This window comes from Aspergillus flavus, chromosome 1, assembly GCF_009017415.1.
Source record: "Aspergillus flavus chromosome 1, complete sequence".
Lineage (NCBI taxonomy): Eukaryota > Fungi > Ascomycota > Eurotiomycetes > Eurotiales > Aspergillaceae > Aspergillus > Aspergillus flavus.
The window spans coordinates 5,513,037-5,539,638 of NC_092406.1; the positions used below are offsets into that span (position 1 = coordinate 5,513,037).

General features: G+C 48.8%; 9 protein-coding genes and 1 non-coding gene across 10 annotated transcripts; 6 read left to right on the forward strand and 4 right to left on the reverse strand.

Annotated features, from left to right (window-relative positions):
• Nucleotides 1-6,848: 6,848 nt before the first annotated feature.
• On the forward strand, nucleotides 6,849-8,550 carry F9C07_2280121 (uncharacterized protein; the record flags this gene model as incomplete). The annotated part of the gene is made up of 1 exon (XM_041284495.2): nucleotides 6,849-8,550. The coding sequence occupies exon 1, from the start codon at nucleotides 7,507-7,509 to the stop codon at nucleotides 8,548-8,550; it is 1,044 nt and encodes a 347-aa protein (XP_041140078.1). The 5' UTR covers nucleotides 6,849-7,506.
• A 1,612-nt stretch (nucleotides 8,551-10,162) lies between these two features.
• F9C07_2060132 (uncharacterized protein) lies at nucleotides 10,163-12,214 on the forward strand (the record flags this gene model as incomplete). Its single annotated transcript, XM_071508641.1, has 2 exons — nucleotides 10,163-10,942; nucleotides 11,015-12,214. 2 exons carry the CDS (start codon nucleotides 10,163-10,165, stop codon nucleotides 12,212-12,214), a joined length of 1,980 nt encoding a protein of 659 aa, XP_071366056.1.
• A 234-nt stretch (nucleotides 12,215-12,448) lies between these two features.
• On the reverse strand, nucleotides 12,449-13,340 carry F9C07_1148451 (putative splicing factor 3B subunit 10). Its single transcript, XM_041284489.2, has 2 exons — nucleotides 12,792-13,340; nucleotides 12,449-12,695 (listed from the first exon to the last, which is right to left on the reverse strand). The coding sequence occupies exons 1-2, from the start codon at nucleotides 13,032-13,034 to the stop codon at nucleotides 12,684-12,686; spliced, it is 255 nt and encodes an 84-aa protein (XP_041140076.1). The 5' UTR covers nucleotides 13,035-13,340; the 3' UTR covers nucleotides 12,449-12,683.
• On the forward strand, nucleotides 13,309-15,114 carry F9C07_11098 (putative tRNA-specific adenosine deaminase; the record flags this gene model as incomplete). Its single annotated transcript, XM_041289202.1, has 3 exons — nucleotides 13,309-13,462; nucleotides 13,603-13,645; nucleotides 13,743-15,114. The coding sequence occupies 3 exons, from the start codon at nucleotides 13,309-13,311 to the stop codon at nucleotides 15,112-15,114; spliced, it is 1,569 nt and encodes a 522-aa protein (XP_041140075.1).
• A 189-nt stretch (nucleotides 15,115-15,303) lies between these two features.
• On the reverse strand, nucleotides 15,304-16,900 carry F9C07_11099 (sterol reductase/lamin B receptor; the record flags this gene model as incomplete). The annotated part of the gene is made up of 3 exons (XM_041289191.1): nucleotides 15,304-16,409; nucleotides 16,461-16,765; nucleotides 16,821-16,900. The coding sequence occupies 3 exons, from the start codon at nucleotides 16,898-16,900 to the stop codon at nucleotides 15,304-15,306; spliced, it is 1,491 nt and encodes a 496-aa protein (XP_041140074.1).
• A 523-nt stretch (nucleotides 16,901-17,423) lies between these two features.
• Nucleotides 17,424-18,951, forward strand: F9C07_11100 (putative vacuolar sorting receptor; the record flags this gene model as incomplete). Its single annotated transcript, XM_041289201.1, has 4 exons — nucleotides 17,424-17,797; nucleotides 17,860-18,144; nucleotides 18,208-18,334; nucleotides 18,757-18,951. 4 exons carry the CDS (start codon nucleotides 17,424-17,426, stop codon nucleotides 18,949-18,951), a joined length of 981 nt encoding a protein of 326 aa, XP_041140073.1.
• Nucleotides 18,952-19,501: 550 nt separating this feature from the next.
• F9C07_t53 lies at nucleotides 19,502-19,572 on the forward strand. The gene has a single exon. It is a non-coding gene; the product is annotated as a tRNA-Gly (tRNA).
• Nucleotides 19,573-20,039: 467 nt separating this feature from the next.
• Nucleotides 20,040-23,087, reverse strand: F9C07_11101 (putative C6 transcription factor; the record flags this gene model as incomplete). Its single annotated transcript, XM_041284488.1, has 1 exon — nucleotides 20,040-23,087. The coding sequence occupies one exon, from the start codon at nucleotides 23,085-23,087 to the stop codon at nucleotides 20,040-20,042; it is 3,048 nt and encodes a 1,015-aa protein (XP_041140072.1).
• A 915-nt stretch (nucleotides 23,088-24,002) lies between these two features.
• Nucleotides 24,003-24,839, reverse strand: F9C07_2102782 (uncharacterized protein; the record flags this gene model as incomplete). The annotated part of the gene is made up of 3 exons (XM_041289190.1): nucleotides 24,003-24,123; nucleotides 24,165-24,246; nucleotides 24,305-24,839. The coding sequence occupies 3 exons, from the start codon at nucleotides 24,837-24,839 to the stop codon at nucleotides 24,003-24,005; spliced, it is 738 nt and encodes a 245-aa protein (XP_041140071.1).
• Nucleotides 24,840-25,518: 679 nt separating this feature from the next.
• On the forward strand, nucleotides 25,519-26,331 carry F9C07_11103 (uncharacterized protein; the record flags this gene model as incomplete). The annotated part of the gene is made up of 2 exons (XM_041289200.1): nucleotides 25,519-25,539; nucleotides 25,603-26,331. 2 exons carry the CDS (start codon nucleotides 25,519-25,521, stop codon nucleotides 26,329-26,331), a joined length of 750 nt encoding a protein of 249 aa, XP_041140070.1.
• Between the last annotated feature and the right edge of the window lie 271 nt (nucleotides 26,332-26,602).

Genomic DNA, 26,602 nt, shown 5'->3' on the forward strand with positions numbered 1-26,602 from the left:
GAAGGATACTTAGCGTGCTTTAAAGGCCCAGGAGCTCCGGGTCCTTAGCCTTGTTTTCTACGATTATTCTTACGAATCTCGTCGGTAAAGTAGAGACTTGTCCGGTGGGTGTCGATTATTTATAATGTTTATCCTAAATTATGAGTGACGTTCCCCTCAACTGCCCTGCTCTTTTGATCGTTCTCTTCTCCTTTTTGAGTATCGCAAGATGTCAACGGCAATGGCCATTGTTGAACTTGTTTCTTAGGAATAGCAGGGGGGCCAGATGTTACCGAGCTTATTTGGCCCTGGAACAGATACTACGGTTGTTCGAGCGAAGCCTACCACCAACAAATCGTGTCCATTAGCTGCCTTTATCGATTTGGTCATGGCGGGCGCCAGTAATGGAATCTGAAGAGTGAGTCTTGGTGTTAAAAGACTGTCTATATAGAAAAGCTCACATCTTGCAGGCACTACTCTCATATATATGCGCTGGATCTATTCCTCTATCATTGAACATTCTGACATCCAAGAACTCCGTGGGGACTTCATTATATCTACTACGGTCGCTTCTTTGATTTTAATGACGCCCATTGTCGGCTACATGGTTGTGATTAGCAAGGTTCACATGAAACTTTCCACAGAGAGGCATTGCGATAATAGGTCCCTCTGCCATATCATCCGTTCATCGTTATGTCGGTTTCGCCCTCCGTACCCACTCACACTGGCTATTTGCATATTGTGGACCCGAGCAACGGTCCTATAGGTGCTATCTGTTGTGCGTGAAATACTGATATGGCAAATTTCAAATACGTTTATAGGCTTTGTCAACGCGTTCCACGGACTAGGGTGACCCTCTCCCCCAATTTTAATCACCGGTAAAGGCCTGACGAACATTCTAGCAGTGTCTGTAGGCGGGTAGACCGTTGAGTTTATGGTTCAGGTTCGTCGGGAGGTTCGTACGAGTTTGGCCTGACTCCCAATAGCTTTCGGGCTGGATACGCTCGGGAGTTTTGTCCATAGTTCTGTCAATGATTGGTTATGCATGTTATATCAGTCCGGAAGGTCACAGATGAAAGTCTTAACTGTGACCCAAGGAGAACTTATCGCTATTGCAGTTCATTACGCCGTTTCAATTGCCCTTGAGGTCGTCCGGCCCTTTCTTTCCAGGGAAATTGTAGTGGCTACAATTGCTGCCAAAGCATCTACATACCCCTGGTATTGGCCTCGTGCCGGAATTGGCTGGCGGTGATGCAGCAATTTAAACTGTCTCTTTTCATCCAATAATTACACAAATTACACAAGGATAAGATCTGTGACTATTGGCTTCTCACTCAACCGTACATAGACTTCCATTCGTTGCCGATGCTATCTCTCAAGCCCGCGGTGTGCAGAGCCTGCATTCCTTCGTTCTCGCGTTACTAGTCGCTTTGATTGTTGTGTGGCTACGATGTACGTCCATGGAACAACTATTATGCCCTCGGTGTCTGATACCGTAGCTATAATTACCATATAGCATATTTGAGATGGAAGAAATATTTCAAGTGGTAGGAGAGCCTAGCGAAATACACGCCAGCGTGTCATATGGAGCAGCAACATCCACTTTCCCTGTACTGTTAATTTATAGTAAAAGTTGGTCTCTTTATCCAGGATCCATGAATTTCAACTTCTAAAGATTATATGGCATTATTCTATTCAAATAAAGTTTCATTACTGCAAAGCTCTGTACGGATATATTCAAGGTAAACCAGACAAAGTTGCAAAGCTATTATATTCTGAGGTGCTCCCGTTCACTCTGGCTACAGTTGATATGGAGACTTATATCACTGGCCAAGTCAGCCAGTAACAACGTATCAGCTGTGTATATCCATTCAAAACCATAACCATTTAATATCACGAGCCGCTACTTCCAGTACTTGAACCAATCCAGGCGGAAGACCACGCCTCTAGGATGGCAGGTTTCCCCTTTCCCAGAAATAGTCAAAACTCTACCATCCTTAGCCAGACGATAAGGTCAGCCATCTTTCAGAACTAGACGTTCCATCCTTGTCGATCTCAATCAGAAGATGATGAGTCTCCACTGCAATCCGATCGAAGGTGTCATACCGGAGACTCGTGTTATCATTCCGGTGCACTAATTGTCGTCAATCGCGAAATAAACCCCATCTTCCAGAAGCACAATCACCTGGTCATTAAGGCGCTGGGCGAGTTCCCATGACCACAAAGTCAAGCTGGTGATTGGACTCCTATGGCCACATCGACTGCATGTCATTCTATGCAACTAGTGAACCTTCAGTATGGCAGTCATGGAAGCTCTGTATTCGCAGACCGTCCCATTTTGAGCGCATGGCATTGGCCAGGACAATGACCCGAGCAACAGGCTGCGTCTCACCAGTCGGGCTACAACTTGATGGCAGCTGAGTCTGTTGAGCGTCATGACTCGATCGTCAACGTAGAAGCGAGAGCTCAGCTTCATGTGCAGCGTAACGAACTGCATCGCTATACTGACACCATAATCTCTAAAGAATTTACCGAAAACGTCACGCTGAAATTTACCCGTTACCTTGAAGGGACAACCAAGGCGTTGTGAGGACTGGAAGAAACTTTCATCAGCTCTAGGCAGCTCGCAGTGATACATGTCTATCTGCGAGTGGTGATCTACTCGGACTAGTCCAGCTAAGCCGAGAGATAGGTGGCGTATGTTCAAGTCTCGCAATAAGTATAGGTTGAGATGGTGGTTGCTCCAGAATCTTGTGCATCTAATTGAATTGCGAGACCAGGAAAGTACTTCTAAGCGATCCAGGGGTTGCATGAAATGCTACTATACATTTAATGATTGGCGAGCATATCAGGGGCTTTCTAAGCCTATCACGTGCGAGCTCCTGCTGTTTTCCATTACATGAAGTATCAGGGTTGTTGATGTATGTTACCGTATGTAGTACTTCGTACTCGGTATATGTTCTTCATACTGAGGGTTGGAAAAAAACAATCAACACACGACCACGAGTATGATACTAGAATTGTGTATCCTTAAATTATCCTGCCAAATGTTCTAGTGTCTTTCTCTCTAATTTCCTTTTCTTCTTGTTTCCTTGTCTATGCTTGACCACTCTTATGTCATAATTGTACTGCAGAAACTCCGCCACAATACCGATGTGGCTGATGTGGCAACGTGACAGAGGCGCAGCAGTCGGTCATCTCCGAAGAAGGGATATCTTTAGTCGCTACCAGGTCATATGTGGTGCTTGTACGCACTTACAGAGGTAACACTCTTGCCATTGGGGGTTAATTCTCCCGAATCATAGTCAATCAACTTTATAGGCACTACGCCCTACTTTGCTACGGAGGGGCGACAAATAACGGTCAAATTTAGTTACAGTGTGTCGCAAATCTGTGGCCCGAGCTGACGACGCTGGTTGCCTTGCTGCACAAGAGTTATTTACTTCCTAGGCTGCTCCTGTCGGATGCCGATTCCAACCGAGAATGCGAAACGTTCTGGCATCATCAATCAACTTTTCGCCACAACCTGTGAGTGCTCTGTGTGCATCGAACCCATTGCTGGGCGCGTGCTGATACCGTAGCAGTATGTCATTATCCGATCTCAAACTATCGCCATTCAAGTGCAATGTTTCTGCCTATCCTGTTAAGTCGTCTGTGGGGTACGACAGGTTGGTGGGTTGATTTGATGGCCGATATCAGAAATTTTTCCTCTCAACCCTATTCAACCTAACCCGGTGTGGCCGGATCCCAACTACCCCCAGACGTTTCGGCGTCCGCGTGCAGCAGATCATGGGGTCTATTGACTGAAAGGAGCACTACCCGGCCTCCAGGATACCTACATACCTACCAACCCGGGCCTTGCATCTCTGCCTACTGCAGGCGGACGAACTAACCGGACGAGCCCTACCTAATAGGTATGTAGTGCAGTACAGACCTAGGGAAAAGCGCAAGTAAAGCATGGGTTGCAGATCGGAAAAAAAGAGAACTGATGGAAGTGCAACCGGACAACCCCCCTTTTCCTCCCGTGCTTGTAACGGAATCGCATCTTACGAGTCTAGACGGTAGTTCGAATGACTTCCACTTCTGGTAAAGTCTAGAGACGACGGCCGACGAAGCTCAGTCCAATAGTAGGTCGTAACAGGGATCTCAGGTGCAGCACAGTGAGCCGGGCTCTCTCGCCATCAGCGAATCTGAGGCCTGAACAGGCACCCTTCCAGCTTCCCAAGATTTTTTAGGCCCTTTAGCTCGCCCCACGAGGACTCGACCCGCGATTCATCAAGTGAGATACTAGGAAATTGTTTTTATTTTCACTGTCGATTAATTTTCCTAATATGCTGTTCACCCTTTCCTTTCCTCATTGCACGTCATATGTGGAACGAGACAAGGTGGAAGGTGGGAAAATGGGGAGGGACAAAGAAAGAGAGAAAAGGATCAAAGGGCTGTTTTAAGCTACTGGATATGGCAGGGCTCACCCCGCCGTGTAGCACAGATAGAGAGGTCATTTCATTCATGATTGTTTGGGAATTAGGTTGAGGGGCATAGCTTTGGATTCGCCTAGAACCACGGTTTGATACACGAGTCTCCCATGGTTGAGTTGCAGTAGGCAAAGTAGACTACTGTAGAGCGTCTAGGATCACTGCAGTATTGCAGTCTGCAAGGTAAGATACTCTGTACAGTGTTCACGGGTGCATGTACATATGCCCGCTATGTGAATCTACACTCATGTACTTTGGGTACAGTACGTGTTAGGCCTTTGGGCAATTGTTGTGCGTACTGGTCAAAGCTTTGTGGAGTCATTCTTCGGGCCCTTTTGGTCCGGAGACGACGTCATTATGTTTTTGTTGCAGCAGATTCAAGTTCTTTTTCTTCTTTTTCTTCTGATATTTTTTTTCTTACTTTCTTGCTTTATTCAAAGTGAATCTTATATACTGTATGAAAGGCTGACTTTGGGTGAGGGTAAGAAACAAACCCTAATGCATGGCTGTAACAGGTTGCAGATAGACTTTTCGGCGAATTTCTCCGCTTCCCCCTTCAGTTCTCTTAACCATCGCCGAGTATTATAATTGGTACTTGTTTACTTTTTTCTTTTGTCTCTCTTTATTTCCACATATCTTAATCGTCAATGTTACTTGTCCCTTCTTTTTCTCTTTTCTTTCTCTTTTCTTTCTCTTGTATGACTCTATGGGCGTTGCGTCATTTCCAACGCTTTCCTTCGGATGTACTATTAGGTTTAAATTTCAGCAGAAGGGCTATACTTGGAAGTGCACATCCCAGCTGAGCATAAGCGACTAAATTGTATCCACCGGTGGCGGAGACTGCTCACCAAAACGAGTATCGGATGATCTTCACACACCAAGAGGGAAGTGGGGTGGTCATCGGTGGGAAATGCCGAGTTTCTTTCAGTGGAATGTTCAAAGAGACAGCTGAAACAGGTAGGGTTCAGGAGATGACTCGATATGAATCTTGTTTGTGTTCTTCTCTGATAGAATCACTTTCAGACGTTGGTGCTGGACGACCAGAATAATCCCCTCTCTGGAACATGATATCGTATGCTGGTGACCGTTACATAGTCCTTAGTCAGATCTGAACAAAGATGCATTTTACCCAAAGAGTGGGTCTGCATTGGGGCTTAGCCAACCCTCTTGCGATTGGTATATTTTCTTTACCACATTCAGGATTCACTTTCAATGTCCATACCTCGTATGTACTCTGTATGTCTGTATGTATGTACAGGATACCCACAGGATACATGAATTCATACATACATACATCGCACCATACCCTACTTCTGTACCCAAGCGACAATCTGCAACTTCTACCAAGAGGGTGGTAGCGACAGCCCAGATCGGGATGGTTTATTTGGAGCCCAAGGGTTGCAACATTATTCTCTACAATGTCTTTCAGAATTTAATCCTGGAGCATGTCGGATGTCGTATCTGTGTGACGTTTCCGGCGTTGGGAAGCAGGCCGCATCCGGACATACTTCCTCTCTTGATAGAATTCCAATCATACATACATGCATACACATAGAGTATTGTACAGTCACACACCTTTACTCTTCGATTGGACCCATCCATTGATCTATGACACACTTTACAATGTATACTGGATACTGACCTGGTCGGTTCCTATATCCTTCACGGGTCGTATAAGGGATTAAAAAATAAATACAAGAATAAATAAAAAATAACAATTAAAAACAGACTTTCCAGCCAAGACTTGGGTGGAAACGAGATGCGAGTCCCAATCGTCTGACAGACTTGGGAACCACTCGAAACTCCCCAAATCAGGTCGTAGTCGCCTCAGCCACATTGTATCTTTTGGCGCTTCGGATCAAGCCCTGAAAAGGGTCTTCTGGCTGGATGTCGTTATGAGAGCCCATGAGGGCTGAGAGGTATCTTACTGAATAGATTACCTACTGTAAAATAACTTGGATTGACATGTTTCTGGGTCAATCCATCCATCAACTCTCAACTGCCAGGCTCCACTTTTTACGACGATTCTGGACACATGCATGCTGCTAACGCCCTAAACTCCAGCGAAGGAGGGTACCAGCTGAGATCGGACGGTGAACCCGGAGAGTGGCTAAATTTTGTGCTTCTGTGTGTATGTATGAACTCGTTCCATACGATCGGGATTCCATGTCTGCATGAGAAAAAGTCGCCGGGCATCCATAGTATCTATGCGCTCAGAGCTGGTAAGCAGTCGTAGGGTAAACCGAAACGAAAAAAGGGCTCTTGTATTTCTGTAGGCAAAGTATATCAACGGATTACGGAGTAGTGGTGATCCAGTTTTTTTTTCTGGTGTCATTTTTTTATGATAGAGAGTTACTCGACTCCGTATCTTTTTTTATTCTATTTATTTCTGACTTTTTTTTTGCCCTTAGTGAGACCCTGTATAATAAGTTTGAAAAGCAACGCCATTAATACACCCTATAATTATTATTTTTTTCTCTGATCTCTCTTGTGTTCAGAATCACCGACAGTCATCCTCTTCTCTTTCCCTTTCGGGTCAGCCCTCTCCCGCCCCTCCTCGACTGTTCTCTCTTCGCGCCCTCTCTGTGTCTCTCTTCTCTCGACCTCTGCGTCTCGCCTTTTCTTCCCCTCCATTCTCACTACCGCTCTAAAAAAAAACTTTCTTTCATTTACATTCTTTACTTTGGTCATTTTCTCTTCTCTTTTGCGCGTTCGCCCACACAGTAATTTGGACCTCTCTACTTACTATATCTTCCTATTCCACTCTACTGTGGCCAGTGCTGTGGAGTTCTTTACTATATATCTTTAAAGACGGTCTCCATCTACCCGGCCAGGCGCTAGTCCGATTTTTTCGTCTGTCAAGTACTAGAGACCGCTTCCAACTAGTGATCCCACCTTACCGCTGGAACCATCTACTATATCGGAGAACCACTTACTGTGGGCGGATGTCGCCTTTATGAACGTTGTGCCTTCTTTATTTATTTCTTTTCTATAGCTCTTTCAATTTCTCGTTCCTTCTTTTTCAATATAGTATCATTATCGCTGAGTCGCAATGCCAACAGTCCTGCTACCGTCGTCGGCCGCTGCCTTTGCGCCGCGGTCTTCACCGAATGTGGTGTTGAACACCAAAATCGAACCATGGCTGACGGCGACATTGAAACGAGTCAGCCGAGTCAAGCGACCTTTAAACAATGTGACGCAACATACGAAGTGTCTGACGGAAACCTTGTCCTCACCAAACGCTATCTGGACCCTGTGCTCCATGATGTTCCCCAAGGCCCCCGAAGCAGAGCTCCGAAGGGACGAGAACCCCTGGGTGGAGGCATTCTTCAACTACCAGATGATTCATGTCGAGGCATACGTGGTGCATGTTGACATGGTGTCTCGAAATGAGGTCGCATTCAAACTGACACCGGAAACAATCGAAGCTTTGGTCGACTTCCACAAGGAGGTTTACTCCGTTGACACTGCCGCGAGTACCTGGGACTGGTCCGAGAAGGAGAGCCAGTTGAAGAAATTACAGGAGGAGTTTGTCCAGGCTGCCAACAAGTTCGTCTACCGCGCCAGCGCGCAGGCGCTTGAAGGGCTGGAGGAGGACGGTGCAGGTGAGCTGCTTGGGGGCCGAAGTGAGGAAGCAAAGTCCGCGATCACCAGCCTGTTCGTTCCGTTGCTTCCTCCACCTCCACGCGTGGTCGATGTACTTCGTTCGACACCTGTTCTCCCCAGTTCCACTGGTCCGGAGACATGGTGGCACGACCCTATTCAGCAGCCTGTGTCGATGGACACGTGGAAAGTACTGCCATCCAGCCCAGCCACGGCCAGCACAGGAGATTCTAATCCGAATATATGGACCAGCATGAACAACATGAATGAGTTCTCGTATGCTTCTCCGACACCGTCTTACAGCCAACCATACACTACTTCGCCTTACAATGCGACGCAGTATTATAGCACCGCTGCCACGTCCGCCGCACTTGCCGCGCTCCCATTGCCAAGCATGTTGGTACAGCCCTGCAGCACAGCGGCGAATATGATCGGATTTGGGTGGGGGGACCGATACCAAGACTTTGCGCTGCCGTACGGGACAACCATGTAATACGCCCATGGAACCAGACACTTGACGTTGATGGTCTCCCTGACTTCGCGTATTTTGGTTTAGATCCCGGAGTCCCTGTCGAAAAGCTCTACCTAGCTCGTTTGTACCCTTCGAGCCCGAGACACACCCACAAGAACGACCGGGAGCAATATCCCCGCTATACAGACAACAGACTAATTGGCATCAGTGACGGCGTTACCATTGACGATTCTGCGACCATGATACTCCACTTCGTTTGCATGACCATCAAAGAACATAATATCTTCTCTCTTTGCTATTGTGACTACTCTTTCGTGTTTGTTTGTTTCTTTTTTCGAGCCAGCGTTAGCGTTTCGTCTCTCCTTGATTCTTTCGGTTTTTTTCTCTGCATGAAGAAGCGGCGGGTCGGCTATCTGTTTTGTTTTGTTTATGAGAATATCCCATTGTTCAGATCCCGTTTTATATGTCATGAAAGACCTGGTTAGCCTCGCGGCTTGGGATATGATTTGGATGAGAAACGCTCGCTCTGTTTCCTTTCGTCGCCGCATCCGTCCAGGATAGCTTGATCGATGGTGTTATGGCTGGGCCTAGACCCCTCCTTCTCTGTCCTGGACATCCTCTTTCTGGTACAGGCTACCGGACTGGTCATCTGCTAGGTCAGATTGAAGAGGTATTGATTGCGGCGCTGCGGGTCGTGTTATCTTGACGCTCGCAGTTTTTTCTGGCAACACAGACCATGTTGGCGACGATAGAACACTGGAGGCTGGATTACTCGTGGGCTCGGGAAGGCTGTCCGTGACAGGCGCCCGGTGTAGCTGAGAACCGTCGGGTCTGTGACCTTGATGGGACTCGGTCCTCCGAGTGAACCAAATTCCCTTTGCCTGTTGGCGCGATGTGGACTGTGTTCGTCTATAGGGTCATCTCCTATCTTCCAGGCTGGGTTCTGAATACCTGGATAAGCTCGTTCCAAGCCCTCTCATTGAGTGAGAGGTGAGGGACGAGAATCGGATGCTGGTATAGTCTTGCACTTGCTGAGGCGGGTTCCTCGTTCTGTTCTTTTGTCCTTGACTCTCGTTATTGTCGTATGCATTGATCCTTGATCACTCATGTAACTAGTCTGGATAACATAATTTGAAACATTGCAGGACTAGAAGTGGTTTTATTTTTTATTTTTTTTTTTTTTGGTAGACATAATATCCTACGAATAAGCTATACGAGTATTAATAATATGATCATAACAGCAATCATCATAATCATCATCATAGTGATAATCATAAGAATACCAAATCTGGCCATGAACTTTTCTTGGCATAAGGGCCGAGAACCAATGACGTCAGTGTCTGGGGAGACTCGAACTCCGGTCTTTCGCTGCCTGGGATAACGGAGATTTCCTTGAACAGGCTGCATAGGTTTTGCGTTTCACTTGCATTTATTTGTATATCGACCGATCGAATTGCCATTTAATGATCTAATTAATCATTATTGTTGGTGACGACCCGCGTCACAACTGAGCTGGCATCAACCTCGATAGACAGCCTACCCGCCGGACTGACAGTACATCAATTTATACATACATTCCCGCGCCATCCTAAACTCCAGACCTCCACCAGTAATCGACCACAGAAGAAACCAAATGGCCGCCCTCCAAGAAGCCCTTGAATGTCTCGCCCCAACAACCTGGGACGAGGTGCCCACAGACCCCTCCTCCCTCCGCACCTACATCAACGACCTCTCCACGAAAGCCCACCTCATCGTCAACTCCGTCCCAGAACCCCCTCCAGCAACTACTACCACTACCACCCATCAAGTCAAACCCTCCCCCGCCAGACTCAACACCACAGACCCAACCCTCCAATCCCTCCAACAACAATGGAGCAAACCCATCAAAGTCTCCAGCACAAGAGACAACCCCCTCGACCTTTTAATCCACAAACTCCCCGGCAACGACGGCAAAGGCCACTGGTTCGGTCGTCGCAGCGTCCACGAGGGCCTCCCCTTCTCCACATGGCAGGCGAAGCTCTCGAGTGAGATGACCGAGACGCTGAAGGCGAATCGCGAGCGCATGAAGCACGGCCAGACGCCTGACCAGTCGGTCCGCGGCATTGGGGCTGAGAAGCAGGTCGAGACGATTGAGGTGAAGGATGAGAGTGGGGAGAAGGTGTTGGCTCATGTAACTGTTTTTCATGTTTCGGCGCAGTTTCCGAAGCCCACGACGCCGAGGGATTTTGTTTCCTTGATTGTTAGTTGGGAGGTTGGGGTTGAGGAGGGGGGACGGTTTTGGATGATGGTTTCGAAGCCTGTTGAGCATGCTGATGCGCCGCCTTGTCAGGGGTATATTCGGGGGCAGTACGAGTCTGTTGAGTTTATTAGGGAGATTCCGGTTAAGAGGGGAGGTGGCGGTGATGCGCAGGGTGTGGTTGAGGGGTCTAGTAATGGGGTGATTGAGGCGGCTTCGAAAGAGAAGCAGGGGAGTGGTGCTGAGGAGGAGACGAACCCTGTCGAGTGGATTATGGTGACAAGGAGTGACCCCGGAGGTAATATACCTCGGTGGATGGTTGAGAAGGGCACGCCTAAGAGTATCTGCTCGGATGCGGTCAAGTTTCTGGACTGGGCTTGTCGCGATCCCAACTCGGTTTCTGAGCCAGGTATGGACGACGGTCGCCACAAGAGACGGAGAAACAGTCTACATACGGCTGGCGTGCAGGAAGATGAAGATAGTGAGATCAGCGATTCCGAATTTTCGGATACCGAGGTGGAACATCATGGTCTCATTGCCAGCTTTGCCTATCTACTCAACGCTGGGTTGGAGCGATACGCCCCTCAGGCTGTGCTGGACTATATACCAGGTCACTCACACCATCCATCAGGAGATATGTCTGATGTTACTACGGAGGATGGAGAGAGAGCACCCAGGTCTAGTGGGGACCCCGTCCCGCAAAGGGATGCAACAGAAAGAGACAAGGATGATACGAGATCTCAACTTTCACAGGATAAAGCGTCCTCGATAAACTCCGGCCTCGCCACTCCCATCGAAGCTGGGCACCACGACATTCCTCCGGTGGACTTGATGAAGATCGAGAAGAAGGACGGCAAGCTAACCTCGCATGAGAAACAGCTGGCTAAACTAGCCCAGCGCAAGCGTGAAGTCGAGGCACAACTAGACCGAGTACGAGAAGACATCAGATCCCTCCATCTACCGTCCCGCGAAGAAGGGTTCAAGAGAGACAAAGCATCTGCAGCTGCTTTGGCAGCCGCCGACGCCAGCAATGATCAATTGAGCACCAGTGCAGGCAGCAGCAACCAGCGGAAAACACCCGAAAGCCGTTCGTCGAGCAGTAATAACCTAGCCCATCCTGCAAACAGCCGCGACCCGGCAAAGATGCACAAGGTCGCTTCTGGCTTATTCAGCGAGGAATCCAAGCTCCTCAAGCAGCTTGGGAAGATCGAGAAGCATCAGCTCAAGGAGGCGTCAAAGATTGAGTCTAAACAGCGAAAGCAAGCAGAACAGGAAGAAAAGACGAAGTCTCGAACGGAGAATGATATTTTGCGCCATGAGAATGAGCATTTGAGGAAAGAGCTCGAGCGGCTTAGGAATGAGCGACGACAATGGCTCGAGCTGATCGCGTCGTTGCAAACAGAGAACACGAATTTGGCGGCGGCAGCTGGAAAGAAAAGTGATGCTTGAAGCTTGACTTGTAATAATAGTTTCTGGTATACTGATGATCTAGCATGGCCATGTTTTAGCATATGTATACGAGTTGTTTATTCGGACACTATGGATGCATACTCAGTTATTTCACAAAGATCATGCAACCGACGTCCTTGAATCATTATAGTACATGGTAATCAACCAGCAATAAGTCAGCTCATAGCATACAACTCATAAACCCAGGTAATCCCGCCGAGCCGTCTAGATAAAATACTCCATAACTCCCAGCGATCAAGGGCAACAGTGAACGGACCGCATTTCACCGGCATCAAGCAGTACCCATGACTCAATGCCAACACCAGCGCTGATATCGAGATCAACCCACAAGCCATGAAGCAGAGTCCCCGTCTCAGCGAATGCAGTGTGGTCAATAATATACCTCGACACCACAACCAACAATTATAACAAGATCACAACAGACAGTCACCCATAAAACCCAAGCCATTCACTCCTGCGTCTATATACAGCAACAATCAGCACTCACTCACTCACATATACACACAAGCCACCCTTATACACCCCCAAAAAAGAAAAAGAGAAAGAGAAAACTCACCTCAGGCGGATTCCCAGCCCCCCTAACCATCTTCTCAATAAACATAGCCCGAACCTTCTCCTTCGGCTCCCCCATTCCAACAGCCATATACGACAACATCGGCGGATGTCCGATATACGAAGCGTAGCTGTCACGGATGATGTTCGATGTCCATTCGTACTTGGTCGTGTCTGCGTGACCCGTACCTACGTACCGAGCCTGCATGGCCTCGAGGTTCTGGAGTGTGCGGAGCTTGTCGGCCATTTTGGTAGGATTTCTGCGCTGCTGTTTTTAAATTTGGAGGTGTGGTGGTAGTGTTCTGGTTTCTCGGGGGGTTGGCTTTGGATTTGGTAGGTTGGGTTGGTTATCGGCGATTCTTTATCGGGATTATGTTGTACATTTGTGATCACGTGATATATATATATAAGAGATTTTGTGGGGTATTGTATCTTGTGGTTTCTTGTGGGATAACAGTGTCTATTTTCTTTTTCTTTCTTCTTTGGAAATAGAGTAATAGAATCTGGATCCGAATTCGGATATGGGAGAGTCAGAAACGAAAACCCCGTTGGCAAGTCGAATTGCGAGTTTAGTCCATGCGCATTTTGATGGCTTGCCTGCTCGGAGTAAGCCTAGTATTCGGTCTGATGGGACGAGGGAGTGGGTTCCTATGTCGGGGATTGTTGTTGTGAAGGGTATGTAGTCTTTTTCTCTTATACTTTTTTGTCGAGGGGGTGAGGGTATGTCATGGTGCTTTATTCTCTGTACTTGATTTGTGGTGTATATTGTATAGAATGTGAGAAATGGTGAATCTAATAATACTGACTTTTATTAGGAGAATATACACCTGATGAAGAATTGACTTGTGTGGCTGTTACGTATGTTTTACTCTTCTCTTACTATCTTACTGATCAAGAAAGAAAAAAGAAGAAGAAGAAGAAGAAGAAAGGCAGAACTACAACTAACGATGAACAGATCCGGCGCAAAATGTCTCTCAGCATCCCAAGTCCCCAAAAGTAAAGGACTAGTGCTCCATGACTGGCACGCTGAGGTCCTCGCGCTTCGGGCATTTAATCACTGGCTTTTATCCGAGTGCCGGGGGTTTCTGGCCCAGGGACGGAGCCTGAGGTCCTCATCTGAGGATGATACGTCTAATGAGAAGAAAGAGAAAGAAAAAGAGAAAGAGAAAGAGAAAGAGGCTTATTCTCCATATATCCGACGACGACGACAAGATCCCGATGACTCAACGATTACATTACCCCCATTTGAACTCAACCCAGATGTGAAAATCTACATGTACTGCACCTGTGCGCCATGCGGAGACGCAAGCATGGAACTCTGCATGGCAGCGCAGGAGGACCCGACTCCGTGGGAAGTTCCCACAACGCCAGACGGCGGAGATGGGGAACTTCTAGACGGCAGGGCGCATTTCTCACGACTGGGGATTGTGCGGCGGAAGCCATCTCGAGCGGATGCAGAAACTACGCGGAGTAAGTCGTGTTCGGATAAGTTGGCTCTGAGGCAGGTTTCGTCGCTGTTATCGTTTGAGAGTAGTTTGCTTGTGGCGACGACGGAGAATGCCTATCTCGAGGGGGTTGTTATGCCTGAGGAGGAGATTAGTCGGGTCGGGTGTGAGAGGTGTTTCGGGGAGGATGGGAGGATGCGAGAGCTTAAGGGGAGGTTTTGGTCCCCTGGTGGTAAGAAGGGAGTGGAAGAGCGAGGGTATGGATGGCGTTTTCGACCGTTTAGGGTCCTGTCGGTGCCTACTGGGCTCGTTGAGGAGCTTTGGGCGTTTGGGAAGTCGGATCCGATGGGAGCGTCTGCTTCAAGGAGAACTAAACCTGCAGTCATTTCTGCTGTTTGGGCGGCGGCTTCGTCTGTGCTGGTTCCTAGTGTGGTGGATAATGGTGCCAAGTCGTTGCCTAAATTAGCTGGTTCTCGGACGGGTTTGTATGAGACCATTATCAATGGGGTGAAACAGGGGAATCGGGCGTCGGAGCCCTTGGCACGCGGCGCTTCTGCGTTGTCAAGGGCGAGGCTATGGGGCCTATCTAAAGAGATTGTGCAATCTTGTGTGGATGATCATGATCAAGAAACTGGCACCGAGATCGGTGTGGAAGAAAGGCAGTCCGTGGAATTGGATGTGACAAAGCGGATTGCTGATGCCTCGACATATCGGGAATTCAAGAAAGAGCCTACGGTTCTGACCGAGTCACTCGAAGCACGGAGAAGTGCCATACAAGAGGCTAGAAGAGTGTTGAGTGGATGGATCCCCAATCTAGGGGACGAGAATTGGGGGTTGGAGGTGCTGATTGATCCCAAGAAGCGAAAGCGTTGTCCCAATTGATGCATTTTATGGCAATGAATATCATGACCTGGCTCTAGTTAATGTACATATTAAAAAGTAATAGTTATGAATACATAGAACGTAACGACCTGTATGGGTCCAGGATCTAATCCGAACATATCCCGAACTTTTGGTCTAAGTAAACGGAAACAACACTAGGAAAACCCCAGCATAGAGTACACAGTCCGACTAGTAGATACCAGGGACGATGCGGCTGCGGACAAGAGACGTATAGCGGTCCCAATCCGCACCGTACTTCCTCTTGCACTTTTCTTCGTCGCGTCTTTCGCGATGGATAAGCAGGACGCCGAAATAAATCAAGAAGAAGTAGGTGCAAATCATTCCCCAGCCACGGACCTCAGGAGTCTGCACAACTCGCTTCTGCACGTCGCCAGTCTGGTTGATGCTTTCGATAAGAGTATAGCCGGCAAATCCAGTGGGCAGTGAATATGCCCACGACATCAGCCAGTCGCCCAAGTAATTGATATGACGCGCCATGCCCCACCATCCGGAAGTCATCAGCTTGGATCCACTGGCTGTCTCAATATATTTGATATGCTTCACACGGGGGTCATTGGGGTCCGTCCGGAAGCGGTTCTTCTGGTTGTTGGCCCCACGGAAAATCGAGTATCCCACGCCAGTTACGGCCAAGATAAGCAGGATGCCCTTCAGACCCAACTCTACGGGGTGAACCGCGAGATACCTAGTTTGGAAATTGTAGACGAACGGGACCCACACCATGTCACCGAAAGAGAGCATGAAACCCAGTCCATCCATGATCACGTCCATCGTGGTTAGGACAGCTGGTTCCATGTACAGACCATCCAGAACATAGAAGAGCTGGAATGCGGTGGAAAGAACGATCGAGTCCGTAACATAGCCGTACGTTCTGTACTGGCGGGCAATGTTGGACAGGTTCAGGATGTTCCACCCAAGCAAACCGGGCCGCATCTCACACCATACTTTTATGTCAATCGTCCGTGAAGCTTCGCTGACGAAGGGAATAGGCAACTGCACTCGAGGATTGAGTTCTCGGCCGATGAAGAAATCATACAGGGCATTGCCAGAATGGCCACCTGGTGCCAATTGTCTAAGTTCGGGGTTGAGTTGACCAGGCGCGGGAATGGAGAAGCTCCTCACATAAACAAAGACCGCGATCGCTGTGCAAATCACCAAGTTTGCCGTAATGACCTGCACGTAATTATCCCAAAGAAAAGTCCACACGGCGAAGTCCGCACCGTAGACGTATGTGCCCAGAGCCAAACCGGAGAGGATCAACACGGCGGAGGGGAAAGCTGTCAATGGGTCAGCCGATAGCATTCAAGCATCCAACACCATATCCATACCGTTGAACTTGTATCGAAGCCTTCCTGTGCAGGCCAATTCCGTACCCTCGACCTCCTCGCCAGGTAGGAACACGTACAAGACCAGGCTGAGGAGGTAATAGCTCAACACCCACAGGGTCACGCGAGCGTCGAAGAACCCGTTAAGGCCATCTTGGGGCCAACCAACCTCCGCCTTTAACTGGTCCAGGGACAAGGTCGACGGATTGAGCAGCGAGGGAGCAGGGCAGCCGGAAACATCGTTACATAAGAAGGTGAAAGCGTAGATGAGAGTCGGAAGGCAGGTCACAAAGGCAAACGCGCCGGGACTGTTAAAAGGTCAATTCTTAGGTTCATGGCTGCGACACTCTTGAAACAACATACGGGCCTAAGAATTCATAACCCCGTTTTTCGGGAACGGGCTGTATCGGGACTTTGGTCTTGGAATTCTTCTTCGGCGCCATGATGCGACTGAAATTCGGAGGGTCCACGGGGGTTTAACAGTGACGCAGAGTTGTTGACCGGTCGCGCGGAGGCCAAAGAAACCCACAGATAGAACTGTAGAAGAGGTAGAAAGCTGTGGGCTTCTTCAATGACTGGGTAGAAGGTATTTATCTGTAAATAGGAGAGTGTATCTTGAAAAAAGAAGGTTAATCGTCTGAGCCGGATGATTGGTGGCCGACGGGAGCCGCGGACACTTTTTGCGTTTTGTTCCTTTTGTTCCTTTTGCTTTTGTTGTCTCCGCAGTTTGAAGTCTATTGTTGGAGAACCACCACAGATTCAACATCTTACGTCTCCTTCCTCGGTTCCTCTCTCAGTCTCTCTCCCACCGTTAATCACCCTCTTTCGTAATTCATTCTTTCCCATTTATCCACATCTCACCGGACTTTCTTTCCTTGCCAAATTTGTCTTCGGCGATCTCGGTCCTTTTCTTATACTATTGTTATCGCTAGTCATCCCGCCTCCCTGCGGGATTTATCTCCCATCATGAAGTCGCTGGCTACGTCGTTGCTTGGATTCCTCCTCCTTCTCTCCGCACCCCATACTTCCGTCTATGCTGCCTCGGATTCAAAAGGCTCAAATGCCTTACCGCCCTGTGTGGCACGCTCCCCGACTACCGGTTTCTACTACGACCTGAATTCAATCTCTCTATCCCCACCGAAGACGAAGGACGAAAAGCTTCGTGGAAACGTCCGCGATGAGAGCTGGCATGCCAAGGGTCATGACTACCATGCAAACTTCACGATAAACGTTTGCGCTCCGGTGGTGGAGAATATTAAAGATGTGGTGGGGGTCGACCGCGCAAGGTGGCAGAATGTCAGTGCATATTATGAGAAGGAGGGCAAGGTCTATTCTATCGGGTACGTTGTATGCGGGTTGTGACCGTCTAAACTAGAGGGGACACGGGCTAACTTGCTCTTAGGCAACAAGCGTCTGAGCCATTTTTCCGGGGCCGCAAGCTGGTTCTGAATTACACTGATGGCTCACCGTGTGCTGGGGAACTTATCGGAAATGCCTCGCGCACCAAATCGACAATTATGTCGTTCCTTTGCGATCGCGACGCTCCAGCACATCAGGCGACCGCATCCTTTGTTGGCACTATGGACCAGTGCACATACTTCTTTGAAGTCCGAAGCTCTGCCGCCTGTGGTGCCGTCGCCCCGGCCGACGGCCAAGGCCTTGGCCCAGCCGGTGTATTCGGTGTGATGTGAGTACCTATCCGATGGGCCTTACATGGAAGAAATCAGAAAGGATTAACACCGTTCTGTAGTGCATTGATCGCCGTCGTCGCGTACCTTGTTGGTGGCTGCGCTTATCAGCGGACAGTCATGCACCAACGCGGTTGGAGACAGTGCCCAAACTACAGTCTCTGGGCGGGCATGTTCGACTTTGTAAAAGTAAGTATACTCGCATTGATACCGTTTCGGCGGGCTCAGTCCAGAGCGCGCCGCCATGATCGAGGTTCCTACAAGGAGTTCAACAATGCGAAGCTACCAATTTCGAGGATGGATTGAATGCCGCTTTGGCTGGTCTAGAGCTCAATTACATCGAGGGAGTCGGTACTTTTAGCATCTGGTCTATGTTCTTCCTATCTCTTGTTTGCTATATAATCATTTAGACCTATGTTGAACATGGGTAAACCGTGGTTTTCTGTGTACAGCAGCAGGATCTGCTCTTGTGATTAGCCCTTGAATGTTGGACATCAACGACTTCATTATATAGTTCTATTGTTTAGCCGGGTTCCTTCCACTTGTGCCTTTCCCATATGCCTAAACCAGGGCGCCCTTGGGAACCATCGCTAACCAGCAAGCGTAACTAGGACATGTTCACCATTCTCGGTTCCTCCCTAGGCCGCGTGTTCCGGTTCAAACGATCGCCGGCTCTCGGCCACATCCGCAGCGGCAGCCAGCGCGGCGGGTTCATCGGCGCGATCGGCGGGCGGAGAAATTCTGGAAGAGATGTCGATGCCGAAAATCGACTGATAGATCAACTGGACGAAGAATGGGAAGATTAAGAATTTATGATCGTCGCATCTCCCCTTGCTTTGCTTTCTGCTGTGTCTGTTCCGTTACATGATTGTCATGTCTGATTTCGCTGTATTACATGTTGGATGTAAGATTTTCCTGGACTGTTACGAATACGGGTCATTGGCGCTATGGATTCCTTCGCTTCCAAACACGGATATGATAATCGCTCTAGCATTCCCTCTGCCGACAAGGTCTCATATTGAATTATGGAGTCGATCCTGGTGTACAGAGTATACAGAGTCATTTACTGAGTAGATACAGTGTAAAATATTGTATCCGAAGACCGCACATCCCAAACTACGGAGTACGTAGCCTTGGAATACAACTAATAATGCACCTAACAACCTTATGTATCTACAACAGACTATCATTAGCACCAATACTATCTTACTTCCCCAATGTAGCGGATCATGAATTGTTTAGGATATTCCGGGTCAGTCTTTCGGTCCAGTAGTCAGTAATGGACCAGTCGTTATGATGTTTTGGCAATAGATCTTGGATTATTTATTAAGTATTTTATCAGAAAGATGTGAACTAGCATCATTGGTCTAGTGGTAGAATTCATCGTTGCCATCGATGAGGCCCGTGTTCGATTCACGGATGATGCACTTCTTTTTGTTTTGTTTTTGTTTGCGCCTGTTGGCCTATTGTATAATTAGTCTCGGCTTTTACAGATAAGGAACAGTCTTCTTTTCTTTGTATTTCCAGTTCTAGATGTGGGATGTACTAGATAATGTTCTTTACTACTCGGCATAGGATAAATACTTATCCCCAAATGACACCTCATATCTGAACCACCTGCCATGACCCTAATCCAAGTTATAAAACCAACAAAAGAAACCCACCCCATCAGAAGAGATTAATATTCCCTAAACCCCAGGAAAATATACACATAAGACCACCGTACAGATATCAAGAGATCATAATCAAAACTCCAACCATCTCTTTTTGCCAAACCAACCCTTACAAAAACTCGCCAAGAGGATCCCGCAAGAAAAGCCAAAAGAAAAACCCCCCAAGAAAAAAGAAAAATGCCGCCGTTAAGTCTAATATCAAGCGCCGTTGGTACCCTCCGTTATTCGTTCATCTGGGGTCCTCGATTCACGCTCGCCATTCCCATGTCAAATGTGCCCATGGGCATGTTCCCGCCATTGAAGGTGGACATATCCGGGGTTCCGCTGCCGGGGACTTGTGCGGGGCTTGGGTCGAGGCCGACGCCTGCGCTGACGGGGTCTAGGTTGAAGGGGAGGAACCAGGCGCTTGGTTGATAGTACTCGCCTACCCCGGCGGGGGCGTTGGGGTCTAGTTGGCCTGGGAAGATGGCGGAGTTGTCTGGGGCTGTTGCTGGGGAGGGCTCTGAGCCGTTTACGGTGGATATGGGCGGATTTTCCGATGGCATGAAATTGGTGGAGGGATCGAGACCGCCAAAGGAGCCGTAAACAAACTGTCGGTCGAGTTGGGGTAGTTGGTCGGCTGGAACGGGGAAGTCGAACGGATACTGGCCGTACAGTTGCCCACGAGCTTGGTTGAACAGTGCGGGCTGCGGGAACCCGGCTCCCGGTGTGTTCATCATCCCTGGAGTGTTTATGTCAACCATGGGTTGAGAGGTTGGCTGACCCATGTCAGACAGACTTTCGCCTCTGCTGTCCTTCTTGGAATGCTGACGGCCTGACACGCTGGGCTGTGGTGTAGGGGATAGACTGGCAAAGAAGTCCTCGACGCTTTGAAGGTCGGGCTTCTGGCTCATCACGGCTTCGTCGGTCTTATTCTTCTTTTGAGCGTTCGGGTCCTCCCAATGCATCCTCGACACACCATGAGGATACTTGTCGAACCAGTCACCATACTGAAACATTGCGCTGATCTGACTGCCGTTCTGGGTGACAACCGACCCCTTAATCGCAGCATCTGCAAACTGCCGGTATCGATCCTTAGCGCTTTCCACCATGTAATGGAACATACCCCAATATTTCTTCATCTTGTTTAGATATCTATAAGTATGCCGTAGGTTTTCCTTTGACCGAGCCTCGAGCTGGGAATTCTTGGAAAAGATACCCCAGATATGTACTGTGCTGGCTGAGTATGCACAATATCCAGCAAAGGGAACGGTAAGAGGGTATGCTGAAGCGCGATCGATCAGCACAGAGATATGGTGGGCCGCCTCTACCGCGGCCCGTCCAGCGTTGCTCAAGAAAGCCTTGGGCATATCCCGCGGGGGGCGCCCTCCCGGTGATAAAGGAATGGCAAACTGGTTTAAGAATAGCATGTTCTGATGAATGATTATATGCAGAAAGAGAAACTGGTTGGCGATCCTGTCAGCCGCATGAATCTGGAGGTTCTCATAAGTGAATGCTAAATGGCTTGGAAGAGATGCAGAAAACTCCTCAATCTGTCGTTTGAGGCGCGTATACCCCGACTCGGGTGACCACAGTGGATGAACATCCTTCTTCTTTCCTCCTAGATTCAGATAGTCCACGATACGCCCCCATAATACTATGGCGCGAATTATATAGGCAGACACTCCCATGTTGTCCTTCGCGTTTGACAGCTGGCCAACGTCTTCCGGAACTGGATTGGGAACATTTCCATCCAGGTCCTCCGTTGGTCCCGGGATTTCCATCTGAAAATGCGACTCTTTGATCGGCAGTTGTATCTGTATAAATTTTTCGTTTCCAATAGGTGGACGTTGACTTCCAGACGAGTTATAACGGTCCATCATGAAGCACGCCCACATGGTACGTCTTCTAATCTCCCGATCAGTGAAGCTGAGCTGGGACCCGCCACCATTGGTCTGGCTCAATAGCGGGTCTTCATCGAGTTCATTATGCAGTTGAAGAGCGTATGCCATCCGCAACGCCTGACCCCCGAAAGACCAACTTCGACCACCATGGCAAGTTCCAAACTCATGAAGACCCAGCAGCAAGAAGACGGTCAGAATAGTAATGTTGGGGGCGTCGTGGCGGCTTAAAGCTATTGCAGCGGCTGGGTTTGCCCAATTCTCTCCGCGTAGAAAAGGCGGTTCGGAGTTAAGTTGTGGATGAGTTGAAAATCGAGCCGATACGGCGCAAACAGCCAGGATCAAAGCTGGTGGAACAGTCCTGGCCTTCAATCGGCGCATAAAGCTGGGTTTGTGGAGCAGGAGGTAAGACTGCCCATAGACACAATCAAAGAAAACTTCCGCTAGATGTTCTTGAATCTCTAACGAGGGTAAAAATTCTGCCCCTTCAGTCATCAAACCAGTTACATCGTTAATCTTACTTTCCCGGCGCATTGGGAATATATCCAGTGAAGCTTTGCGCTCTCCACGAGCCCACTCGTCCATCTCATTCGCAAAAGCTTCGTCGGCTGACCGCTTCTTCTGGCTCTTCGAGGCCTGCCCTGGTTGGGGAGGCCGAACCACGGATCGTCCGATGGCTGCCATATCCCTCGTCTCTTCCTTCGGGATGGTCTTAATAACGCGATCTTCCATTCTCTTCAGCCGTTTATCTAGCATTGCCATATAATCTGTCCGAGGCGCTGCCTTCCGGGTGGTGACTTTATATACGCAGGGAATCCGCGAGCGCGAGCAGTGTTTGCACGCGGGCTTCTCGCCCGAACATCGAATCTTTTTCCTCCTACATGCGATACACGCCAAGGGGAGGCGCTTTCGCTCCTTCCCAGCCTTTGTCTTCATTTCGCTCCACGCTGGTTTTTCGTTTCTTTGCTCACCATTCACGGAATCTCCTTTCCCGTCGTCGGGGTGATGGTCGTATCCGCCCTCTAGAATAGTACTGATATCGCCTCCGGTTTGGACGCTCCCGGGGTCGCGTGAACTGGCTCGGCTGTGCGTGTCGATATCGTCGGGAAGGGCGATATCGTCGTGCCCCAAGGTGAGGCCTGCGGAGGAGGCCAAGGGGGATTCGTCGGACTCGGGCGGGATCATGACGGGTGGAGGTACCCCAAGAGCCAGGCGCGGGTCATCGTTCGGTATACCGGAGGAAGTCGATTGGGGAGAGGTCCAAGAGATCTCGTCTTGGTCTCGGGAGAATGACGGGACAAAATTGCGGGATGAGGCGGTCGCTTCTGGTGGGTATGGGGAAGATTGAGGGTCGGTCGGTGGCGGCTTGGCATTGCTGGCCGTCGTCATGCTGGGGATTATTAATGTTGTTGGCGACGGCCCCGAGTTCTGTCCGCAACTAACTCGGGCTCACTACGGGCGTTCGCCAGAGGTTGAGGGATTATTTTGCTGTAAAGAGAGTCAAACGAAAAAGCGGAGGAGAAAGAAAGAGTTGGAGACTAAACTCCTCTTGGTACCAGGCTTAATGCAGCTAAGAGTCGCGAGGAATCATCGAATCTGGATTTAATGGGCGTCTTAACCCCGTCTTCTGAGGGTCATTTTCAGTTATATGCGGAGACGATCATTGGGTGAACCAAACATTCTTTGGATCGGGTCCCAGGAAAATGGTTCCTCTGTATCATATTGGTTGGTGACTTCTTCTCCCTTTTTTTTTTTACTTCAAATAGTTCAAATATGAAAACGGAATCGTTGGTTGTGGATCCTCACCTTATACTACTACCGCTACTATTTGAATCTATCATCGACTATCTAATGATGGATTGGTCGCCTGACAATTCAGGCGGTGACATGTACAAACTCCTTCAGTAGTCCGGGACATTTCCCACCTCCTTCGACAATGGTTATAAAACCCTTGCGGTGACATTACGGTCCATTATCTACTGTGCCAGGTTAATACCCCACACTATACTTCGAACATACTCCGTATTCGGCAAGATAGTCATCCACCCTGGGGGATATACTTAATACTTAAAAGGGTGCTGAGCTTGACATTAGCGTGATCCTCGCCCGGACCCTGTTGCAGAACTCTTTCTATTACATTCGCAATCCGACTGTGCATATCTAAGATTAAACGTCAGCGCCATACTAGATCACTCGTCGAACAATCACATCCAAAGATGCTTTGGTCGGCTGCGATTCATGTTCCACGCGTGGCATGTCATGTAACAGTCCCCCGCATAAATGCCGTTCCGACAACGGATCCTACTACAACTTAGATCGTCCAACACGCTGGCGTGGCACGGCGCTTTCAAGGGAAGCCACGATTTCCGCGCCCAAGATATAACTATTGTAACCAGGGAAAATAATCCAAAGACCACTGGCCCACCTATAAGCAAACGAAGTGAGATAATGACACAGAAAGCTTACTTTGGTATAATCCACAGAAAGATCAGAGTTATAGCATCGTTATGTCCTATATTATCAAAGCCGGAGAAAACCTCGTTCAGCACTAGGATCCTTGTAAGCACAAGTACCTGATATAGGCGACTCTTATCTTCAAAACTCACAGTAGAGAACAGTCTTGCTGAGAGTCGCAAGAGATGCGCTGTACGCGACTAGAAGGGCAGTGGCTCCAGTTCGTCCAGAGACCACCTTCTCGGTCCTCAACATCCACATAAGCCCCTTTTTAGTTTTGCGCTGCCCGCGACCGCCCGACGATGAGACTCCGTGCCTATACACCATCCAGAGGTAATAGATGTACCCGATACATTCCACAAGGTTCAAGACTGTTTGTGCTGCTGGGAAACCGTTCCGAGCATTGAACGCCGGCCAGCCGTAGATATAGTCGATTGCTCCATACCGCGCATAAGGAATCCAGATAGGGAAATGCAATTTGTTGCCTGGCATGCTATGCGGCCGGAGCAACACATAGCCTGCATCCCAGATAACTACCGGGACTGACACGACGAGCCAGATGATGATCGCAGTCGATGGGGCGTGTACCCATCTATTCGTAGTGCCATTGCTGTTGTTAGATGGCGAGGAGGCCTTTCCCGTTGATGGAGGCGGAAAGTCGCGGGGATGGTGTCGCGTAGAAACCATAGCTACAAGAGAATCGCGGTGGTTTGGTACACATGAAAGTGACACCCGCCCAAACAGTGAATTTGCAGTCAATACGAGCTTAGAAAGCGTGAGACAGAAGCCGTCTAGGAATCGGTGAGAAAGAGGAAGGAGTAGTGCGACTATTGTTCGCCCTTGAATGAATAAGCAAGCAGCGAACTGACGGCTAATGACGTTGTGCAGAAGGCGCCACTCCTCCCGATTCGATTCCCCATTTGAGTGTTGGTTAACTCGAATGACTTATGGATCTTGTTACGCATTCGACGGAGGGAACAGTGGTTCGAACCAGCTATTGACCTTCATCTCCACTTGGTTGGGGATTTTCTGCCGCAAGCTGCGGCAAAACACCACTATTATGATGTGCTGCTCCACTGGACCCAGTGATAGCTCATTGTCTTAATCACTTTAAGCAAGCCGAAGTGCCTTTCCCTGATCTGGTCAAAGAAATGATGTGCCGAGGGAGATCTTATTTTAACTACCGTTCCGGTCGGGTGGACCCTGAAGCTAATTTATTTGCGATTACGCCGTCCGCTGTCACGTGTCGATATGGGCTTTTTGCCGTAAAGTCTCCTGTCTGTGGAACCATTCAGCACTGTAATATTCTTTCCTCAAAGGCATGATATCTAGTCCAACAATACAGCTTAGCTGCTTCAAATGAGTCATGGATAATGTTAATCAAAAGGTTGAAGCCCCGGAGATCTAGTGTCGCCCAGTCAGTGACTGAGTTGTCTGACCCCGTTGCTAGAAAATTGATAAACTTGCTCGAGTTCGAGAAAACCAGCGCAAGAGCCGTGCTAGGAAGCAGGAGCACATCCGTGGCTTGGAGCAGAAGCTGGTAGCTCTCCAAGAACAAGCCCATCAAAAAGATGTTGAACATAGACTGGCTGTTCAGAAGCTGGAAGCTGAAAACAGGGGCTTGAGACTTCTTTTTTCTCGCTTGGAGATACCTGCCGAAATCATTGCAGAATACGTTCAGGCAGTTGAGGACCCAAACACGGCTCAGAAGGTTGCCATTCCCGCTCTAAGACAGTCCCTAGACGTGCAAACTCATCAGAAGAATTGTCGGAGTCCGCCTTCCTTACCTAGGTGCCAGACGGATTCCAAGGCTCCCCACGCAGAGGACTTAGGCGGCTTATCAAAGACAGACGTTTCTCAGAATGCTACAAGACTCACTCAAAAAACCGAGCCTCAGGTGACTTTAAATCAACAAGTACCCAATCAACGTCAGTCCATTTGTGGTTGTCTTCCTGATACAGCAGCGGGTTCAAGACCCACTAGCTACGATGTTCTCAATACGACTCTCTGCGCAATTGCGGAAGAGCTGATCAAGCAACATAACAGACGTGGCTTGGATATGGCAGAGATTCAGAAGAAGCTCTGGGCGGGTTTTAGCAATGGCCTTACAACTGACGAAGGATGCAGAGTGCAAAACCAGATTTTATTCCAGGTCCTAGACGAGATTAGCGGTGACTAGTTTCTATCTCTCAGATATCATCGTTAAGATATCCGTGTTTCATTGACCGCCACTACCAAGAACTCAAAATTTTCAGGCCCATCCTCGTCTTTGTGGAAGCTATTTGACAAAGTACATCACTTTCAGGGGGCCGGAAACTCGATCAGGGGGCTCCAGTCACGACTGAAAATCGGCTACTGTCGACCCACCAAAAGTAGATGGTTATATCGCTGGAGGAATAGCGACTGCTGCAACGATGGCCGTCTTCAATCGAGTTTATAGCAACTAGGAC

Coding starts and splice junctions, on each gene's coding strand:
- F9C07_1148451 (XM_041284489.2), bottom strand. CDS start 13,034: ATGGCCGACAAGCTCCGCACACTCCAGAACCTCGAGGCCATGCAGGCT.